The sequence below is a fragment of the Populus euphratica genome, unplaced genomic scaffold (assembly GCF_000495115.2).
Source record: "Populus euphratica unplaced genomic scaffold, PopEup_1.0 scaffold135.1, whole genome shotgun sequence".
NCBI lineage: Eukaryota > Viridiplantae > Streptophyta > Magnoliopsida > Malpighiales > Salicaceae > Populus > Populus euphratica.
The window spans coordinates 142,502-164,391 of NW_011499965.1; the positions used below are offsets into that span (position 1 = coordinate 142,502).

At 28.1% G+C, this 21,890-nt stretch overlaps 1 protein-coding gene across 2 annotated transcripts; it reads left to right on the forward strand.

Moving 5' to 3' along the window:
- The first annotated feature begins 16,923 nt into the window (after positions 1 to 16,923).
- Positions 16,924 to 21,056, forward strand: LOC105138905 (Alcohol dehydrogenase transcription factor Myb/SANT-like family protein). Of its 2 annotated transcripts, XR_844882.1 has the most exons (3): positions 16,924 to 18,284; positions 19,724 to 19,772; positions 20,716 to 21,056. XR_844882.1 is itself a non-coding variant. In XM_011045142.1 (2 exons), the coding sequence occupies exon 1, from the start codon at positions 17,215 to 17,217 to the stop codon at positions 18,277 to 18,279; it is 1,065 nt and encodes a 354-aa protein (XP_011043444.1). In that variant the 5' UTR covers positions 16,925 to 17,214; the 3' UTR covers positions 18,280 to 18,284; positions 20,716 to 21,056. The 2 variants fall into 2 exon arrangements, 1 of the variants encoding a protein (XP_011043444.1); XM_011045142.1 differs by lacking the exon at positions 19,724 to 19,772 and having other exon boundaries at positions 16,925 to 18,284.
- Positions 21,057 to 21,890: the final 834 nt, after the last annotated feature.

The window sequence follows — 21,890 nt, forward strand, 5'->3', positions numbered from 1 at the left end:
TCTCTTTTTTTATTAACATATTTCTTTGTTTTACAAAAAAAAAAATTATAGAAGTTTTGTTTTCAGATAAAAACTTATTATAATCATAAAAGAAACTTCAATTAACAAAATCATGAATCAATCATTTTTATTAACTTTAAAAAAAATAAAAAAATAAATATAATAAAAAATAAAATACATAAATATTTTATTTTTATTCAATATTAATGATAATTTTTTAAAAAAAAATATGCATTTTAAGTTAATATATAATTATTCATAAAATAATTGTTAATACTATCATAAAAAGCTCTAATCTTCTATAAAACTATGATATAATTGGATAATAATTCAAATATAGTTTTAATAAATTTATTTAAAGATTTTGTTCATTAAAAAAAAAAGTTAAAGGGTTATTTAACAATGTTCATGAAACCTCTCATCTCCTTGTTTCCATGAATATGTTAATTCTTCATCATGGCTAAGCTTCATCCAGTTGCTAGCCTTCCTGCAAATAATTATTGTTTAACTCCCCAATTAACCAAAAAATAATAAAAAACATATATGTTTTTCGTGAAACAGTAATTGAAATCTAGCGAGCTCGCAGCCAAAGCCAAAAGGCCATTAACGAGTTCGGCTTTGGAAGCGGTAGGGTTTATACTGGGAATTAAAATTCAGGTATTTGATGCTTATAGGATTTGGCCCTTTGTTCAGTTGCCCCACCTAATTAGTTAAAAAAAGTAGAGGAAAAGGAAGTCACGATACTCTAATACGCGTGTTGAATTTACTTTCAATGTTGGAGTTGTTGATATGTGCATGGTTAAGGAAATGGGGATATTTTAGTCTTTCATGTTGTTCTGTTAATCATTAAAAGATTAAACATGGATATTATTGTATTTTTATATTATTTTGTATAATAAAAATATTTTTTTTACCTTCCTCACCAATAAAATTTAAACATGTTAACTAAGAATTTTTTTTATTTTGCATAAACTTTAAAATAAGTAAGATATTTCTTTGCCCTTAGATAAAGTAAATTTACTTTTATATATTGAGGGGTGTTTTGATACATTTATATTGATTTATTTGTTATTTTTAGAGTTATGAAAGGTTTGTTAGTGATTTAATATTTATTTTTAATATTAAATTTAAAAAAGTTATTGGCACGTGTTTTTCACTTGACAGCATGATGATGGCATTTGTGCTCTTTTAATAATATGTATTTACTTTCAATGTTGGAGTTGTTGATACAATTTACTGTGCATGGTTAAGGAAATGAGGATATTTTAGTCTTTCATGTTGTTCTGTTAATCATTAAAAAATTAAACATGGATATTATTATTTTTTTATATTATTTTATATAATAAAAATATTTATTTACCTTCATAACCAATAAAATTTAAATATGTTTACTAAGATTTTTTTTATTTTACACAAACTTTAAAATAAGTAAGATATTTCTTTGCCCTTGGATAAAGTAAATTTACTTCTATATATTGAGGGGTGTTTTGATACATTTATATTGATTTATTTGTTATTTTTAAAGTTATGAAAGGCTTGTTAGTGATTAATATATATTTTTAATATTAAATTTAAAAAAATTATTGGCACATGTTTTTCACTTGACAACATGATGATGGCATTTGTGCTTTTTTAACAATATATGTATTACCATTATTGTTTTAAAAATAATCTTTTATCGAGTCATTGAAAACGCCGTCACATGCTCTTCCACCTAGTGTGGAGTGTGTCAGTAGTGGACCGATAGCTTGTTGTCGGTGGTCATTTCTTTTTATTTTTCAATTTCAATCATTAAATTTTTTAATTGTTTATTTTCATCTTTAGCCCTTTTAGAAAAAATTTATATGTTTTCAATTCAATCCTTAAATTAAAATTTATCATATATTTTTTTCTCTACTTTGAGCATTATTCTTTTGATTTGTCATTTTTACCTTTGGATCTTTCATTAAAATATTATTAGAATTCAACTTCATCCTTCAATCAAAGTTCATGTTGTTTTTATATATATATAATTTAGCTTTCCTTTTTTTTCCTTTGTTCATTGTTTTTTTTTAATTTAATCCTACAATTTAATTTTTAAATTTCCTTGAATTTATTTTTTTTATTTTGGCTACCACCCTTGTTTTTTAATTAAATTTTTTTATGTGGTTGACTTTTTTCAGTTATATCCTTCTGTTTTTTATTTATTTGGGATTGGACTTCATAGTTTTTTTATTTATTATGCTTCCAATTTAATGAACGGTTTTTGTAAGTGTTAATACAATTAGGAATTATTTTTTTCTCATTTTATTTTATGATTTTATCATTCTTCATTGGTTTACAAAATTTGTTTTGTGGTTACCTTCATATTATTTTCTATCAGTTTGTTTTCGTCTCATTACCTAAACCACGAGTTTTGCAAGGTGTTTTTGGATAAATATTTTTTTTAAAAAAAATTTCTTTTGTGTTTAACTTTTGCTGATTTTTTATTTTATTTTATACAAGTAGATTTTGTTTTATATAAAAATAGTTATTTTGAAATAATATTTCTTATATATTCAGTCATGCATACCTTTTCTTTTCTTTTTATTTTATTTACTTTGTTTCATATGTATTTTTATTTCGATTATCTATTATTGATTTTAATGAATAAATCTAGTAGATATTAACGAATAAATATCTCATTTTATAAGATCAAATATCTTGATCTACATCCATCTCTTAATTTTTTTTCAGTTGCTATTGTATCCTGTTTGTTTTTGTGTTTGAAAAGCGCTTTTGAAAAAATTTAAATTATTTTATTATTTTCTTTGCTTCAAATTAATATTTTTTTTGTGGTTTTAGATCATTTTGATGTGTTGATGTCAAAAGTAATTTTAAAAAAATAATAATAAAATATTATTTTGCTATATTTTTCAATTAAAAAATACTTTGAAAAGCAACCGCAACCACACTCTTAAGCACGATATTATTTTTCAATTAAAAAATACTTTGAAAAGTAACCACAACCACACTCTTAAGTACAATATTTTGTTAACAAAATATTTTATTTATTTACATAGATGATAATTCAATGTTTGGATAAACCTTTTAATTTACACTTATAATTTTTATTATGTAAAAAAAATATATCAAAATAGTCTATATACTCGAGTTTTTTTAGAGAAAAAAATTACGACTCGTTATAGAGCACATATCAAATCAAATTTTTAGTTGCCCCCTATTTTTTTTTGTTTTATACAAATAAAGTTTATTTTTAAAAATAAAAAATATCCATTTTTAAATAATATTGCTGATGTTCAACCTTGTATAATATTTTTTTAAACATGAGTTTATTTAGTCAGTTTCATTTGTATTTATCTTTTAAGTTATGAATTTTCTAGGTTGTGGATTTATCTTTTATTAATTTTAATAAACAAGTTTAGTAAATATAATCATCAGGTGAATATATTATTTTGTGTGGTTTAATATCTTGATTTATATTGATTTCTTAATTTTATTAATTTTATTAATTTTTTTTTTGTATTGATTTCTTAATTTTATTAATTTTATATTGATTTATTAATTTTATTATTTTTTTCGGTTATTGTTAATGATTTTTTCTCATTTATTTACATAAATAATTATTAATTTATTTAATTAGATACTTGCATATGCTTTTTAATTTATACTTTGAGTTTTTTCATGTTAAAAAATACATTGAAGCACACATAGCTGATATTGTTTTGAGAAAAAAAATAACCCATTTCAAAGCGTGAGTTAAATGGCCAGTAAAATATTTTTATGAATCAAGAATAAATTAAATACATGTATACCTGGATATAAAATCCCATTTCATAAACAATTCATACTAAAAATGTAAGATCCCCAACTTTTGAATCACATTTTCAAATAATCTCCTTAACATTAATATCAAAAACAAGGTAATTGTTTTTTTTTATAAAACCATCTACTATTAATAGTAATAGTCAACTAGATCAACTCCATCCAAAAGTTTGGTCGATTAGTTTATTTCATAGCTCTAAAATTTTTCTAACTAGTTGATTAAGTGGTTAACCAGTTTCATTGATTGATTGTAACAATAACAAATTTAACTATTCAATTCATTAAATGATCAATCAGACTAATTTATAAATATATTTTATTGACTGGTTAAGCATAATCATACCTTTTGTTATTTATCCTTTAAATTTTATCAAGTTTTCATTAACTTTAATCATACTATATTTTTATATCATAATTGTATTCCAATCATTTTAAACTTTATTTTCTATTGTCATGTCTTGTGATCCAATTTCAATAATTAATAAATAAATACAATTTACTATACAAAATTTACAGGAAAACATTATAAGTTAGATTTATGCATCTCAAATCTTAATGTATCCAAAATAAATTATAATATTGTAAAAATCTAATAAAAAGGCCTTATCAAAAGCGATACAAAAATCATAATTCTTGATATTATTTACATGTCCAAATTCACATTACAAAATGATTATTACATCAAAACTATATCTTCGTTAATTAACAAAAAGGAACCTTAAATATCTACTCATTTCATACGAGATTGTGTAAATTAAACCATGAAATTAACATATAAATAATAAGATAACTCTATGATATGTTATAAATTCATTTTATCTTTGAATCATTTTTATAGTCTTGTTGAATTATCTTTTTAAGATATATTTCTATTGTCAGATAAAATTCCTAGTTGCTAATTAACTAATTTCAGTGTTTCTTGATTGTGCATTAATCTTATATGTGACACCTAATATTGCGATATTTTTTTTAAAAACTGATATCTAACATCATGTTCTTATAAAAAAAATATCTCATTTATAGAATGACTATATAATGTTATAGTCACTAGATCCTAATTAGTTTGCAAAGATTTTATGGCAAGAGAATAATTATACTAGAAAAAAATACTATCACCCTTAAAATATCTTACATTAGATAAGCTGTATTACTTATTTTATTTTAAATTATCATGAATTGTTATGCTATGTTATCAATGATTTATCAATAATATTTCTAACTCTAATATTAATAAATATTAGAGTTTATATTTCTAAATTTAACCATAATAAATAATAGAATTGATATTTCTAGCTTTGATATTAATAAATAACAAGATTGATAATCATCATAAATCCACTTATTTGAATGGAGTAATCTTTGGTTGAGTTTTACAATTCTCATTGGACCGGTAAAAATAATAAAAATAGGCTTTGAATCCTTTTATTTAAAACTCTAGTAATTTAGTGAATTTTCACATCTGTTTAGTTAAAAGGAATGAGTTTTTTTTAGGGGTCAACATGTTGGCTCAAAAAACATTTTATTTGGGTCAAGATTTTAATAAATCAGATAAATTTATTATCAAACCTAAATATACGCTTAATAAAAATACATTAGAAAAACAAATATCAAAAACACGTTCTTTATAATGCTAAAACATGCAAAATAATTTTTTTTTGTTTGTTTTATACTAAACATAGGATTTACCAAAAAAAGAAAAACAGATGATGGAAAAGAGATTTTGTTTTTAGCTTGGATGCAAACTTTTAAGAAAATAAATGGTTGAAAACGTTTTTATGGCATTTTCTTTTTTAGTTGTTTATTTTAACAAATGCTAAACATAAAACCATGCAACACACACCCGCCGTGATGGGGGATGGGTGCTGGGCGTTTCATATTACCTGCAAACAAAAGAAAATCTCAAACACAAACAATCGATTGTTATTTTTTAGATCTGCTTCTCTGTAGCATGACTGGGTCGATTCGGTGGTTATGGAGAGGCTGGTATTAATGGGTTGATGGATTGTTCTTGAGAGAGGCATTGGGAGGCTGCTGGCTTGGTGGTTGGAGCTGTTAGTGGGAGGAGAAGGAGAGACTGTTGACATTGGTTGCTGGGCGGAAGAAATATAACGACATTGCTGGTGGAGATATCTCTGGCGTGCGTGGAAATCAAGAGAAAGGGGCTGCCGTATTTTGTATATTATTGGTGGCTGGATCTCACAGTGGCTAGCTAGTGGAAAAGGGGGCTGTGTTATGGTGGTTGATGGCCGAGAGAGGGGCTGATGGCAATGTTGAGGAGGTTGGATCAATGTGAGAGATAGTGTGGGATGAGACAGCTACTGCTGCTGGCCTCTGATGAAGACCAAAAATATGGCATGGGGAAGCCTGTGGGGAGTAGCTGGTCTTTGTGTTTTAGATTGTGTGGTGCTGGTTCACTGTGAGCACACAAAACCAAAGAGATGAGATTGTGACAGTGATGAAAATATGTGCGAGGGTTCATGTGGGTATGGTTTTGTGTCCCGTGGAGTACCAGAAAAAAATAAGGATTCGAGTTTTGGTATTTATTTTGTTATGATCAACCTTTTTTTTTATATTAATATGTATGTTAGAGCTATCTTCTTATGTTTAACAAGTTTTAAAATTAAAAATTATATAAATTTTTAATAATCATGAAAGAACTTGAATTTATAATCATTGAAAAATAAATTTAAAATTTAACCAATTAAATTATCTCTTAAGGTTAATCAACTATATTCTTTAATATACACTTATAATAAATTGTTTTAGAGTCTTAAACAAAACAAAGATTTTTTTTAAATTTAAATTTTAAAAATTAAATTTGAAAATAAATTTATATGATAGTTTTTTGTAATTGAAAATAAATTTATATGATAGTTTTTTTTTTTTAAAAAATGCACTATAGTCCCTAATTCCTCTATGCATTATCAAATTGCACTCTTAATAAAAAATCAGTCCTTTATCTTTTAAATTTTAAAATTCTAACCTATAAAAAAATAAATTAAAAGTAAATAAATTAAAATTAGATTATAACATTATCATCGAATAACTAGTTTTATTGTCGATAACTGAACACTAATTTCATTACAAAATAACTAGTTTTACTACCTGTTCCTGTTCATTGACATAAATTCTATTACAGGATAGCTAGTTCCACTCACATTAATATTTAAAAAGAAACCTACTACATTTATTAAATTATAATTACTTTATTCAACATAAAAGTATCAATACGTCAAGCACCTTCCTAGGGCTTATACTTGTGGCACTATCCCTTATCCCTTATTGATGTTTTAAGCCGTTAGCCTCTCTTATTCCAACATGAAACATTATCATTGTAAATGTTTTCAACTATCAATTGAAATTCCTTTCCAATACTTATTAAATTCAATTTTCATGTCACATTACTCCTTCATTTTTATTTTTGACAATATTCTTTTATTTTATAATTCAATATAATCATATCTTAAGTTTAATTGTTTCACAGATATTTTTACATTAGAATCTCATTAACAAGAATAATCTTATATATGAAATTAAATCATCCTTATTAAGTGTTAACTTCTATATCAATTATAATCTATTAGAATCATCATCAACACTTGGTTCCTCAATCTACACGGTTTACTCTGCAATTTCTTCAAGTGTTTTAATTTATATCGCACCAAAAATACCATCATAACAATTATAGCACCATTTTCATGCACAACACTATCCAAATAATAATAATAATTCAAATTAATTCTACAGAACTACAGAACATTAAAGAGTTCCAAACATTTCTTCCATTCTCTACCTATGAGCCGGCATCAATCTCTCTCTTTCCACCCTCATTTTTCTTCCTATTATCGTGATTCAATATCAAACAAAACCATTTCCACCTCAATTGCTCAATTTAATCAATTTTGATAGTCCCTCCAATTTATGCTAAGAATCCTAATTTGATTTTTGCTAAGATTTTGACCAAACTCTTCTAACTTTTGTTCAAATTATTATGGACGGGATATAGATGCTTTACCTAGCTGTAATTTGAACTATTGAGATTTTCTCAAGCTTCTTCTGTCCTCTTCTTGATTCTTCACTTTCTATCTCTCTAAATCCAACTTCTCCTCTTTAAATCTATAGTGTTTAAGTTTTTCTCTTCACTTCGATTCACTAGCAAATTTCCATGAAAGGAAGAATAGAAAGATGAAAACTTTCCCTCCCTATATATATATATATATAATTACCCAAATGCACTTAATTAATTTATTTCTATTGTATTTGGGTAATAATCCTAACTTCTTGTATAATTTCATGCAGAAAATTCCATCTAACTGTCAAAATGACTATCCCTTTTTATTTATTTAATTACTTCAGGTATTTATGTTTCATTGTTAGTTTCTTCATTAAGATATTTCATATATAGAATTTATTTATGTCATTAAAGATCTTTCTCATTTTATGTCGTGAATAATCATTTCGATTTATTCAAATAATTATCATTTCCTATTTATTCATTCAATTTTTTCACAAAATTTATTTTTTAATAAAAAATCCCAGGATTTACAAAATAAATAAATAAATTTATGTGACTTACAATATGGATGTTGTGTTTGCTGCCTCGAGTTAAGTAAGATAAGATGCCGTCAAGTTGAATGACAAACATCGAACCCATAGCTGAGATCCAAAAAATAGCTTTGGTTTTCTTTTACTATTATATAAAATTCTAAAATATGCAGGATTTTTTTATAAAAAAAGAACTTGTTTTAGATTAATTAGTTTATTAGAATACTTGTTTAATTAAATAATTATATTTCTAGTTAGATTATAATAGTTAGAGGAGCTATATCTCTATAAATATAACATTCAATATATTTAGAATTCAAGTAAGTTGATAAGAAGTGTATTAATATAAGTGTGTTGAGGAAAAAAAGTGTGAGTTAAGAGTTGAATATTAATCAATAAAACTTGGGAAGTACAATTACTTATCTGTGTTTTGTTGCTAATAATTGTATCAGAATTTGAATTTAATGGTTTCAACTTGCGGAGTTTAAGTTGATTACAAGAGAAAATGCAGGAGCCCTTTTCTCTATTGAAGATAAATCAGTAGCTTTAGCGTCCAAAGTCACAAGCAGCAGCGAAAAATTACAGTAGTTAACGCAGCAGAAGCAATTATAAAGATTTACAACAGCAGCCCTCAATACGCAGAAGTAGCAGCCAGTACCAGTCACAGTAGTAGCTGTGTTTCCAAGCAGGAGTCGTGGAAACAAGTCAGTTCAGCCTTGGCAGCGACAGTTCCAAACCTTTCTAGCAGCGGCTAAACGAAGACATGAAGTACAACAACAGCTTGACAACACCAGCTTCTTTGAATTTACAAGCAGCAGCCTTGTTTAATTTTGTTGACAGCGAGAAACTTCTCAATAGTAGCAGCAGCTTTACAAGGAAAACAATTTTCTTGCAGATTTTCCTTCATGGCAGCAGCAACTAGTCTACACAGCAGCCCTTAAAATCAATCACAGCAGCTCACGCCAGGCAGCAGCAGCTTGTAGCCTTAGCCAGAAACTGTCACAGACGCAAGACAAAACAGCAGTAGACAGAGGCGGAATCAAGGGGTGGCAAGCAGGGGCCCGGGCCCTGCAAAACACTCCTGAAAAATATTTTATAATTTTTATTTAGTATTTAAATATTATTTCATTAATTATTTTTAAATATAAAATTATCTCTTTGTCCAAATTATTAAAAAAAAAGCCTTTTCAATTTAATTACTTTTCTTTACGATTTTCCTGTTTTTTTTCTCTAGAATTCTAACAAAAAAAAATACAATAATACAAAGCAATGCAGAAATGTTAAAATAAAGTTTGGAATTAATTCATTGTTCAACAAAATAAGGTAACTAGTAATCCAAATTTAAAATATTTTATTTTTTATATTTATTAAGAATTTGATGAGGTTTATATATATATATATATATATTTCTGTTATTTTTTTCTAAATCTACTAGTTTTACTATTTTTTTTTATTTTCTGTCACTGTGAATGTATTTTTTTTTAATAAATTGGATATACTTTATGGATTTATTTTATTTATACTTGGATTTTTTTATATTTTATTTTTAGCATAGTCATCAAAATTATTAATTTTTTTTCTCACATGTACATTATTATTATTATTAGGTCTAATATACAATTTGACACAATATTTTTAGCTAAATTAAGTTTTTTAAAAAGCACATACTTGGCTTTAATTCAATTTAAACTTTCTTCTTTCGAAACCAATAATCCTATTTTTTATGTTAGATTTGTTTTAATATATTAATTTTTTTAATATGTTAATTTTATTTTTATATATTAGTGTGATTAATATATTAATTTTATTTTTATATATTAGTGTGGTTTAAATATAAAAAATTATACCTTGTTATATTAGTTTTGACCCTCTTAAATAATCCCAGCTCCGCCCTGGCAGTAGATTTCCTAGCTGTCGAATAGCTTCCAAGTGCAGCATCAACATAGCAGTAGAACATTTCCAGCAGCAAATGGAGTAAGCGAGTCAGCGGCAGCAATTGAATTTTATAGAAATAAAATCTTCAGCTAGCAAAGACACAGCAGGAGTTTTATGGGCAAAGCCAACAATAGTTTTTTTAGCTATTCAAAAGGATGAGTTCTAGTACAAAATTTGTGGATTGTTGAGTATTCAAATTTGATGGCGAAAACAATTGTGAACATTGGAAAATTTAGATGCAATCTTTCGTTGAGTATACTGATGCTTGAGATGTTGTTGATATAAGAGTTCTAGAGTTAGTCATTATGAAAGAAACAAATCGAGCTAAGAAGAAAAATCAAGAAGCTTGAGAGATTTTAGATCTTTCAAAAGATAAAATTATCTATTTTGAGAAAATCATGCATTTTAAAACTACAAAAAAAGCTTGAGAGATTTTAGATAGATTTTATGAAGGTTTAGACAAGGCAAAGAAGGAAAATTACATACTTTACTCATAGAGTTTGAGCTTTTCTGAATGAAAGACAATAAGGCTACCGTGGAGTATTTTTTATGAAGAAAAAAATTAGTTAATATGATGAAAGCTTACGAAGAAAAGATGACACTTCTCCTAATTATAGAGAAGATTCTTTAAAGCCTAACATTTTATTTAGAGTAAATGGTAACAACTATTGATTGAAAAATCAAAAGAATTGAGTGAGATGTCAATCATAAACAGTTCATGAACATTGCCTGTTTTCAAAAACATTTGTGGTTGCCATTAAAAAAGCATTATAATATTAGTTAAACATGACGACCAAGGAGAAAGTCTTAAACAAGATTGAGCATAATCAACATGATCAAAGTAATTGGGGAAAAAGTGGAAGAAATAACAGTCTTGATAAATCACGTCAAAGATACAGTGAAAAAACTAACAATAAAGGTGGAGGAGATTCAAATTAACATGAAAAATATCAAATTCAATCTTATAAATGTTACAAGTATGGTCATTATAAAAAAAATTATAAGTCTTATATTCAATGTTATAACATGAAAAAAATTGATCATTATTAGTACGAATATCAGCTTAAAAACTCAAATAATAGGAATGTGCATGCCAAATTTATGGAGATTAATAAAGATACTCTTGAAATTTTGTTTTTGGCAAGCCATGATATAAAAAAGAAAGAAATGACATTTTTATTGATGATTTGTCATATGAATGAGAAATGCAAGAAATACAAATTCGAAAGCTAGTAGAAGTTGATTAATAAATAAAAAGAAGAGCTAAGAAAGAAAACAGAACATATAACTTAAAAAAAAGAAGTTATTTCTAGACTGCTTAAAAATGAGAATAATTGTTTTAAACTAGAGATAAAAACAATACAATATCAATATAAACAAGATGTTGAGTCGCTTAATCATAAATATGAAGATTTCATAAAACAAATAGAGCAAGGATGCTCTGAATGGTTCAACTAGATTTAGAAGAATAAGTAGACTTCTTGTTGGGCATTGGAATGTAAAAGAGGGAATTGGAAAGCAATATTGGTAAAAGGTGTGAAGAGATAAGAAAGTTATTTAATGGATAAAGTGAAAGTCTTTGAGCTGGAAAAAGAATGACTTCAACATATTGCTTCTTTTAGAGAAAAAAGAAAAGAAAAGGAGAACAAATTGCTTTAGAAAAAAAACTTAATGATGAGAAAAATGAAAATCCTATGAAAAATACATCATAACTAGTAGATGAGCTAAGCCTATTTGTAACATTAACAAATAATGATCAATAATCACAATATATTAGAAAATAACCTATATTTATGAATGATTACGAGCTAGCTAAAACTGATCAATATAGTGATCCATTTACTTATTTTGTTTTAATTTCATACTATGATTAGTGACTTCTAAAGATGTCATTAATGAAATAAAGTGAAAAAAATGTAAAGATGTCATTAATGAAATAAAGTGAAATTTTTTTTATGGAAGATGGAATTAATGTCATCGAGAAAAACAATATATGTGAGTTGATAGAGCTTTTAAAAAAACAAAAGAATATTAGGGTAAGATGTAAGCTCCATATAAAGCTGCAACTCAACCAGATTATCTATCTCTCAATTCATGAACTTTATCATTATAGCCTTTCTATTCTCTACAATATTAGCTTTTATCATTACTATCTTTATTTCTTTGTCTTAATTCTCCACACTCCTAAAACCTTTCGAATAAGCTTTCAAATAATTTTTTCCTTGAAAAACTAGAATTTTCATTTTAATAATGTCCAAATCTCTATCTAAATCATCTTGAAATCTATCCTCCCTATCTACTCTTTCATGGACGAAGCCTACACCTTTAATTTTTTGTATATATGGTGGTTGAAACTAAAACAAATGACTCAATAATTACATTTTTTTTTGTAATTTTCAAGAAACCCAACAAAGTAAACCTAAAATATTCCATATCAAGAGTTATCTTTAAGAAACCTTAAGAATCAAGATTTTTTTCTCTGATTTAAAGTAACTGCACAAACTCTATTGGTGTGTTGTTATAAGCAACAAAAAATAAAACCCCAGACTCTTAAAAATAAATGCAATAGTGCAATTAAAGATTGTTCTCATATAGAGTATCTAGCATAGTTTTGTGCTACATGAATAAAGATGAAGGGGATTGAGTATAATGAAAATAATTTTAAGAAAAACAACTAATAAATAATTAACTCAAATTAAAATATTAAAATCAATCAAAGAACAAACCTTGATCTAAGTCAACATCTACCATTAAGCCTTTTATAACTGATCATCAATGGAAATATATATAAATTCATACTTTTAATATTCACCATTGAAATTTTTTTTTTATCTCTCTTTAGTCACAATCAACTAGAAAACCAGCAATCTAATTAACCCTAACTACTAAAAAACTCAGTACAAGCACTAAAAATTTAAACTAGTAGTAGTTTTAAGAATTAGAGAGATTGATAAAGCTAAACAATACAATCACAAACAGTTGTATTTAAATTGAATATTCTTCCTAAGATATACTAATTTCTGACGCGATAAATCATTAACCTTAGTTGTTTCACATATTAAAGATCAAACAATTATGTATTTGATATCTAACATAGGAGTAGATTGTAATGAATAATAAACTAGTAATTAAATAAGACAATCATGAAAATAAATATCGAAGAACATTTAATACTTAAAGTATAAATTACATAATAAAAATAAATTCTATCTTATAGTTTTATTGATTCTGAGGCTTTTATTTCTTTTAATAAAAAAATTTTAGTTACACAGTACCATGATGAAAACTTGAAGGAAAAAGAAAATAAAGAAGAAGGAAGGGAAAAGAGGGAAGAGAGAATTCTGATCTCATCTCTCCCTTTCTCTTTTACATGTTTCTCTCTTTTTAAAAGCCTACAAAATATCCTAGCAATATTCTTAATATTATCCTTCAATAGTAACCATTAAATCTAAATATTTAATAAAATTATTAAATAAATAAAATAAAGTCTTAGGAAAATGATGTCTTCAGCTAAAATTCATTCACCAAATCTAGAAGTTTCCAAAAATAAATTCACATCATATTAAATTTGCAAGCCAAAGAATGTTCCAACATGTTGGTAATACAAGTGTAAAGCATTCATACCTAATTTCCACCTTGATGCAATAAATATATATCTAAACTCAAAATATAAAAGTTGTAAATCTATTTCCTAAGGTTCCGCAACACTTTAAATCATTTCAATTGAAGTTTGTATAAGAGAGATATACTCGGATTACAAAGCTATGTTAAAATCGTCTAATTAACTTTGTTTTGCCCTTAACGCCTCCATTTGCATCCAAAATCAAAATATAAAAATAATTAGTATATTTAGACATCAAATAAGTATAAAATATTAAACATTACAAGAGAGAAATATGACATTTTGCTTTCTCATCAAATATGACATTTTGCTTTCTCATCATTTATATTTCTTTGAATTAAGATTTGCGGAAAACACTAAAAATATCTTTTCTTGAGATTTTCTTTATTCTTCTTCTTTATTTTTTATAAGACTTTATTAAATCAAGATTACAAATATTTTTTTTTTAACTTGATGTCGCAACTAGTTTTTAAAGAAGATAAATAATTCGACAACAATGGAGTATGTGTAAACTTGAAGGTAAAAGATATATAACATAATTTTAAAGCCTTACTCTAATATCAATTGATGTGAATTCTATATATATAAAGATACAAAAATCTATAGTCAAATTGACTCTTCCTAAAAAAAGCTAAGATCAGGTTTGGAATTGACCTTAGCACAATAATAACTTGTACCAAGATACCAAGACTATAAATAATTGTACCCCCATCAAATACCTATTAAAAAAACAAATGAGAAGAATAAAAGAGGTCATACAATTTAGTTAATTCTTTGTTAAGTCATAATAGTTTAATGAAGAACAAAAAAGTATAAGCTAAACCTCTCATACACAATAATAATTGTCGAAATCAAAGTCTGTTAAAAAATAAAAATAAATACAAGATACATAATTATATTTATATTATGTAAAAATAACCTAAACAATACTAGAAAAATAATAAAAAAGTTCTAAATAAAATAAAAAAAATCATAAATCAACTAGAAAACTAATACAATTTATGTATAGTAGCTTTTAGATCTTATCGCTAAGCTTTTCTAAAATCCGATTTCCCTGAAAATGTAACCTACTGTAAAATAAGATCTCTAAAAACTTATGATAAAAGCTTAGCATGACCCAACAATTGGATAAAAAATATGTTTGTTAGAGTAAAATCATGCATTAGAAAAAAAAAAGCTTTTATTTGCTTAAATTAATTAACACATGAAGTAGATTGATCAGATCCCTTTTATGCATCAATTAAATTGATCAAGATCTGATCTTTATTTGTTGATATTATCTCCTTGAAATCCATCTTGACCTAAATGTTATGAAAAATCCAATTAAAGGCACCTTTAAGCTTCTTTGCCCTTGATATAATAATCGGGTAAATGGAACTTGCAATGTATCTTTCGGTGTAGTTAGATCGCATAACTTATAGTTTTGACTTTTATATCTATAGGGTTTTTGGACTATAGGGATTTTGAACTTTTATATCCATAGAGTTCTTATTAGACTATAAAATTTTTAATGACCACAATATTAAATATTGAGTTCTTTACATCTAATACATATTTCATACATTTCACATTTTCCTCTGAAAAAAAACTTGAAAAAAAGAGGGAGCGGTCATTTCGATGCGTGTTACAGTAATGGTTTGAAAAAATTAATTTGATTTTGAGATTTTAAACTTACTAAAATGTGTTTAATGGTTAGTAATGGAATTTTGTAAGTTTCTATAATGTTTTTTCTTTTCAAGTGAAAATAGCATGAGATTTGAGTTTTAGGTGTTTGGCGCGTTTGAAAAACGCTTCCAAAAAAATTAAAATTTTTTTTTTGTTTTGAACTAATATGTTTTTGATATTTTCAAATCATTTTGATGTACTGATCTTAAAAATAATTTTTTAAAAATAAAAAAATATTATTGACACACTTTTCTGAATAAAAAGTACTTTAAAAAACAACAGCAACCACAATCTCAAACACGCTATTAAGCGTTTACAAAAAGCACTTTGAAAAGCAACAACAACCAGACTCTCAAACATGCTATTATGCGTTTAGAAATCCAAACCTTGATTTTGTCATCATCAAAGGTGATGAAAAACTGTTCTAGCAGGTGTTGCCTTACTCGTTATCCAAAAAAGAAGAAGAAAATGGTGCATCCCTCCTCGTTAATGCCTGGACATGCCTAAGATTGAAAGTCTATAAGCGCCTAAACTTTATTTTTAAAGGCCAAACTCATATGCCTTGCCTTTCAAGCCTAGACATGTTTGCACCATATTTTTAAGATTAGGCGTGTGGGTTTAATTCTTTTCGCACTCCTCTATTTTTTTTGTTTGTAATTTTTTTTTGATATTTTAAAATAAAATTTTATTTAAATAAATAATTATAATTAAAAAACCATTTAATTATGCCATGATTTCAAAATAAAATTATAGTTTTTTATCGTAATATTTGCAATTTATTTTAATGATTATATATGAAATTGGTATGCCTAGTTGTTCAAAAAATTGCACATGAATATTGAATGAAAAAAAAAATATTTTTGATTGACTTTTATATTATTATTTCCCTAAGAAATTATTTTTTTTATTTTTTATTTTTATCAAATAAAATAATCAAACATTATTTTTTTCTTGTTGAAAATTGTTTTATAGATTGCAATAATTTTTTATTTGAAAAATCATGTTAAAAAATATGTTTTTATCAAAATAAAATAAGAAATAAATGAGCATGGAAAAGGGGGTTTTGGATAAAAGAATACATTCTTCGCTTGAATTTAAACCATTTAATTTTTTATAAACATTTATTTTAATTGTCTTAAATTTTTATTCAAATAATCATGTTATTAATAAATTTTTTATGTCAAAATAAGAAAATTATATCAATAAAAAAATGCATTTATTAATTAAAAACTTAAATAAATAAAAATTTTAAAAATATTTATTTTAATAATAATAAATTAAATAAAAAATAGATGTTGAAGAATTGAACGACTTATCACACACACACCAAAAAAAAAAAAAAGACCTTGAGGCAGTCAAAACAAATTGTATAAAATTCCGATCTGAAGATGATAGGGAATGGAAATTAAGTAGTGGAAGGGTGAAATTGCCAGAGACCCTATTGTGATTGGCTTCCTTGGTTGGGCCTTGGTTTTAATTTACTTTCTTCGTTGTTACCCGTTTCTTCTTGTTGTTGATACCCTCAGCTCCACCATTACCATATCCAGAGCAATCCCCAAATTCGTCGCCTGTTGTGTCTTTTGCTTACCCAGATAAGGTTAATGAAGTACAGCTAGGTGATACAACGAAAAGTAGAAGAAGCAATGGACTACATTGAAGACGATCCAAGGTACCCACCAAAATCTTATTCTATGAATCGATCAAAAAAACACCCTTTATATCCTCAGCGCCAAACCCCAACTCTTCACTACAACTACGATTACGATTACGATTACGATTACCTCGACGTTGACGAAGACGGCGACGAGTTGGACGATGAATTCCTGGACAAGAACGACAGCAGCTACAATCCTGGAGGCGGCTATGCTCGCAAGTTTCAAAGAAACGAAGAGGGTTTTGAAAGATACCCAAAGAGGCAAAGGCTGAAAAACCCAGTTTCGAATTATGAATTTGCTCCGAGAAACCCCAGATTATTAGCATATGGAGATGGGAATTCTGCGGTGGAATGGAGCGAACATGAGAAATTTGTTCTTTTGGAGGTGTGGGGTGATAAGTTCTTGCAATTGGGAAGGAACAGCCTAAGATCTGAAGATTGGGTTGATGTTGCTGAGAAAGTTTCGGAGACTTCGAAGATTGAAAGAAATGAAGCACAGTGTAGGCAAATGATGGATGTTTTGAAGAGGAGGTACAAAAAAGAGAAGGCTAAAGGAGGCAATTTTAGCAAATGGGCTTATTTTAATAAAATGGATATGTTAATGAAGCAAGAATCTGGAACTGTCGGTGGGTTTAGTTTAGCTTGTGGAGTGGATTCTGGAGAGTACGTTTTTATGGATACACGCGTGTATTTGGATCGTGCCAATATGAATGATGAGATGAGGGATAGTCCGTGTGAGTCGGAGGAGGAGGAAGAAGAAGAAGAGGAAGGAGGGAGTGCTGGGAATGATGGGATGAAGGGGTTGAGAGTGTTGGCTGAATCGGTGCAGAAGTTTGGGGAGATATATGGGAAGATTGAGAGTAGTAAGAGGGAGCAGATGATGGAATTGGAAAGGATGAGGATTGAGTTTCAAATGGATTTGGAGTTGCAGAAGAAGCAAATTTTGGATAGGGCGCAGGCGGAGATTGCCAAAATAAGAGAAGAAGATGATGATGAGGAGGATGAAGACAATTCTGATGATGATGATGTTTCTGGAGGGAATATCAGCAAATAATATAGGTAGGTGTTTGCATACTTTACATAATGGTTGTGTTTTAGTTTTGGTAACTGATCTTTTTTCTTTCTGTTGGGAGTTTTGTTGAGTAATTGACATAAATTGGATTGATTTTCTGCACATTTAATTCCTTGTTTGGCTTGAAGTTTTGATTGCTGGCTTAATTTGGTTATTTTGGCCCTGCTTGAAGTAAGGAGTTACAATAATTGCCTGGTAAAGTTATGTTGGGGAACATATTTCTTTAACAAATTTAAGAACATGTCTAACCTAAATTAGCTGTGAATGTAGACATACCATATATTCATAATTTCCAATGTTCGGCAGCATTGAGTAAAACAGTTTTTGAATTTCTTTACCGGGTTTGCCTCTCCATTTTGGCTGCCAGTCCTATGTGATGCGAAGCATTTAGTGTTGGTGAGGGAACGCTGCATACAGAATTTCTTAATTATACTTGATTAATTTTATCCTCATAAGTAAATATGGGAAATTGGAAAAAAAAAAAATTAAAGGAATGAAGCAATAGAATGGAGTGTCACAGGGCACAAAATGGTTGGGAATTTGAAGTGAATCTTGACATTTCCTGAAAGGAATTGATTTGCAAGAAACAGATGGATGTATTGACCTGTTGAAAGTTCAGCAACTAAACTTGTTTATTTAAATTCAAGTTGATTTTCTGAAATGTGAAGATATAAATGATTGGAAAATTTGATTGCGCATATAAACAACTTATGGAATATAGACAGTATGAAAAATGGAGTTTTGTCTTAAATTCTTTGATGGACCTGCTCTATGATCTGGCCTGAGTGGAGAGCTAACTTGAAATTGGTGATTTATTAATGGTGAAGTCATTCTTATCCTAAATATTCGTGTTTCTTACTCACTGTGAAGAAAAGAGTTGTCTTGAATTCTTTGATCGGACCTGCTCCTTTATCTAGTCTGATAAGTTGAGAGATAACATGAAATTGGAGATTTATTAATGGTATCATAAACCTTTCTCTATTTGCATACGGTGCTTGCAAGCTTGATAATAAAGAGATGTTATTTTAAACAGAAAAGAATTGACATTACATATTTTTGTTTCTTCTTGATATGAAGAGAGCATGAATCAGTGATGAACATTCTAGGGCAAAGGCATCATAGCAGGTTTAACATTAACAGATTTTGTTGATTCAGTTAGAATGGAAATTATTAGTATACCCTCATTCCTGGCAATAAACATCAATTATATTTTTACTTGTTGGAAACATAAAAGAGCTGGCATTACATATTTTTGTTTCTTCTTGATATGAAGAGAGCATGAATCAGTGATTAACATTCTAGGGCAAAGGCATCATAGTAGGTTTAATATTAACATATTTTCTCGATTCAGTTAGAATGGAAATTATTAGTATACCACATCCCTGGCAATAAACATCAAATATATTTTTACTTGTTGAAATGACAGGTTAGGATGGCCGATAATTGTGGTTGGTAAATTTGGACAGTAGAGTACAGTAAGTTTCCATGACATCTGATTTAGTAACAGTGAATGCTGATTTTTTCGAATATTTAAAGTTGCTAAACATTGAAGTTCTAGAAGACCTCAATATTATGTGATGGCAAATTTAGACAATACAACACAATAGTAAATGCTGATGTTTTTCCATGGCGTGTGATCTTTCAATAGTAAATGCTGCTCCCTCTGAAACATTTAAAGTTCCTGTACATTAAAGTTTAGGCCATATGAATATTATGCGATGTTGTTCTTCAAAATTTCCTTTAGATGGATGCATGCTTTTGGAGATGTATGGGATTTTAGAAAACAATCTCCTTTGGTGCTGTAATTCTCAATTTGGAGTACCTGAATTTCTGAGTCGAGTCTTGTTTATTGTTCCTATATTCTGTCCTTAAAACTATAAATTCTCCTGCCCAAAACAAAAAGGTCATCAGGAATGCTACCATGTTTTGTGGAGAGAGTTTTTCTTTGAAAATAGTTTGAACTCATGTTGAGCAAGAGTCATCCTGAAAAGAAGTTGCAGTTGGTTGTTTTATTGACTTTTTGGCTCAGTTACATGTAGATGCTGATAAATTAAGGTATAGAAACTTGTCTGTGAAGTTTTCGTTGTATGATGGGAATGTGTTTTTGTTGATGGTTGTCAAGTTATCTTGGTAATAATGTGAGGGTCAACCTATGAGCTACCCTTAGACTTATTATGTTTGTTTCATGCGGTGATTTAAAGGCTTTGTTGATTGTATAACTGATTGTTCTTGAAGTAGATGCATTTTCTTTCTTGTTTGTAGCTTGCGAGACCTGAATAGTTTGCTAGATTTTCAATTTGGTTTATATTTTGGGCTGTTCAAGACACCAGTGCTGCTTTATTTTTGATGTCTGCAATTTCTTATAATGTTTTAACCTTTCCTATATTATGATAAATCTTGTGGTACTTCTTGTAACAGTGATTTTGAAGGCCGTGTTCTTGGCATTTGAAGTTTCTTATGAAATTTGAACAATGCGTGGAGAGAGAACTGCTTTTAATCAGAGTTTAACAAAAAGCCTAGCTATGTTGGACTTCCAAGGTTTTTCAGAATTTAATGGGTGTGTGTAAGTTATGTATTAAAGATCTCACATGCATTTTCTCATTGTTGGGATTTCATTGGTAGCTTGGATTCTTGTTCTACTGATTAAAGATACTGATATCGATTTGTGCTGTTCGACATTTCCTTTTAAGATGCCACTATTATGTAATCTGCGTAGCCTCGTTGAATCAATAGGTAAAAAAGTAGTCTTTTCTGGTGAATCACACGGGATATTCCATGTTTGTTCATGCAATTCTGGCTGAGTGAAAAACAAAAAAGGAAAGGGAAAAAAAAGGCCAGGGGCCCATAAATTGGCTATCATTTCTCTGATTGAAGACTGTATAATCTCAAGTTTTACAGGCATAATAGAACGCAACATTAGTAACAGTGAAAAACAAGCACCATGGAGTACCAAGAAACCACCATGGGTCCTTCCCAAAAATTGATGTCCCTTCCTCACCTTAAATTCTTGTATTTCGCGAGGGCTGACTAAATGACTAATTGAACCGGTTGGTCAGATGAGAAAACTCTACGGACAGTCTACTAGTCTTAAAGTCCCATATAAGTTAACAAAGCCATAAGTAGAGCTGTGTTTTCTCCCGGCCATCATATTGTTGGCCTCAACTAATGATTTAAAATACAAAGCGTTCACACTTAAAAACTGCTAAAACCTTCGCTAAATTTCCTACAACCATAAGATGAGCAAATGCCAGCAGAATAGTACTCCTAGAAACCCGAGAATTTTCCAGAATTCTAGCATTCTGGAGCATGCCTTGAGCAAAGCGTATCAGGTACTGATACCACAGTAACAAAAAATCACCGAAAGAGCAAGCAGGATGAATAACCACTGAAGAGATGCATGGAAAAGCTTAATCCTGGCTGACCCGCTTCTAAGTACCCTTATCCCATTGAGGTTTATTCCATTTTTACTGTCTGAAACTACTTGAGCAGTAGCAGCTCATCCAGGGAGCCTGATTGTGATGGAGGAAGGGAAGTTAATGATGATGCGTGTTAAAGTTTTGGATACCAACAGAGGGAGAAGGACAACTGCGGAG

What these genes read in the sequence shown, in the direction of transcription:
- LOC105138905 (XM_011045142.1), top strand. Translation starts at nt 17,215, where the DNA reads ATGGACTACATTGAAGACGATCCAAGGTACCCACCAAAATCTTATTCT.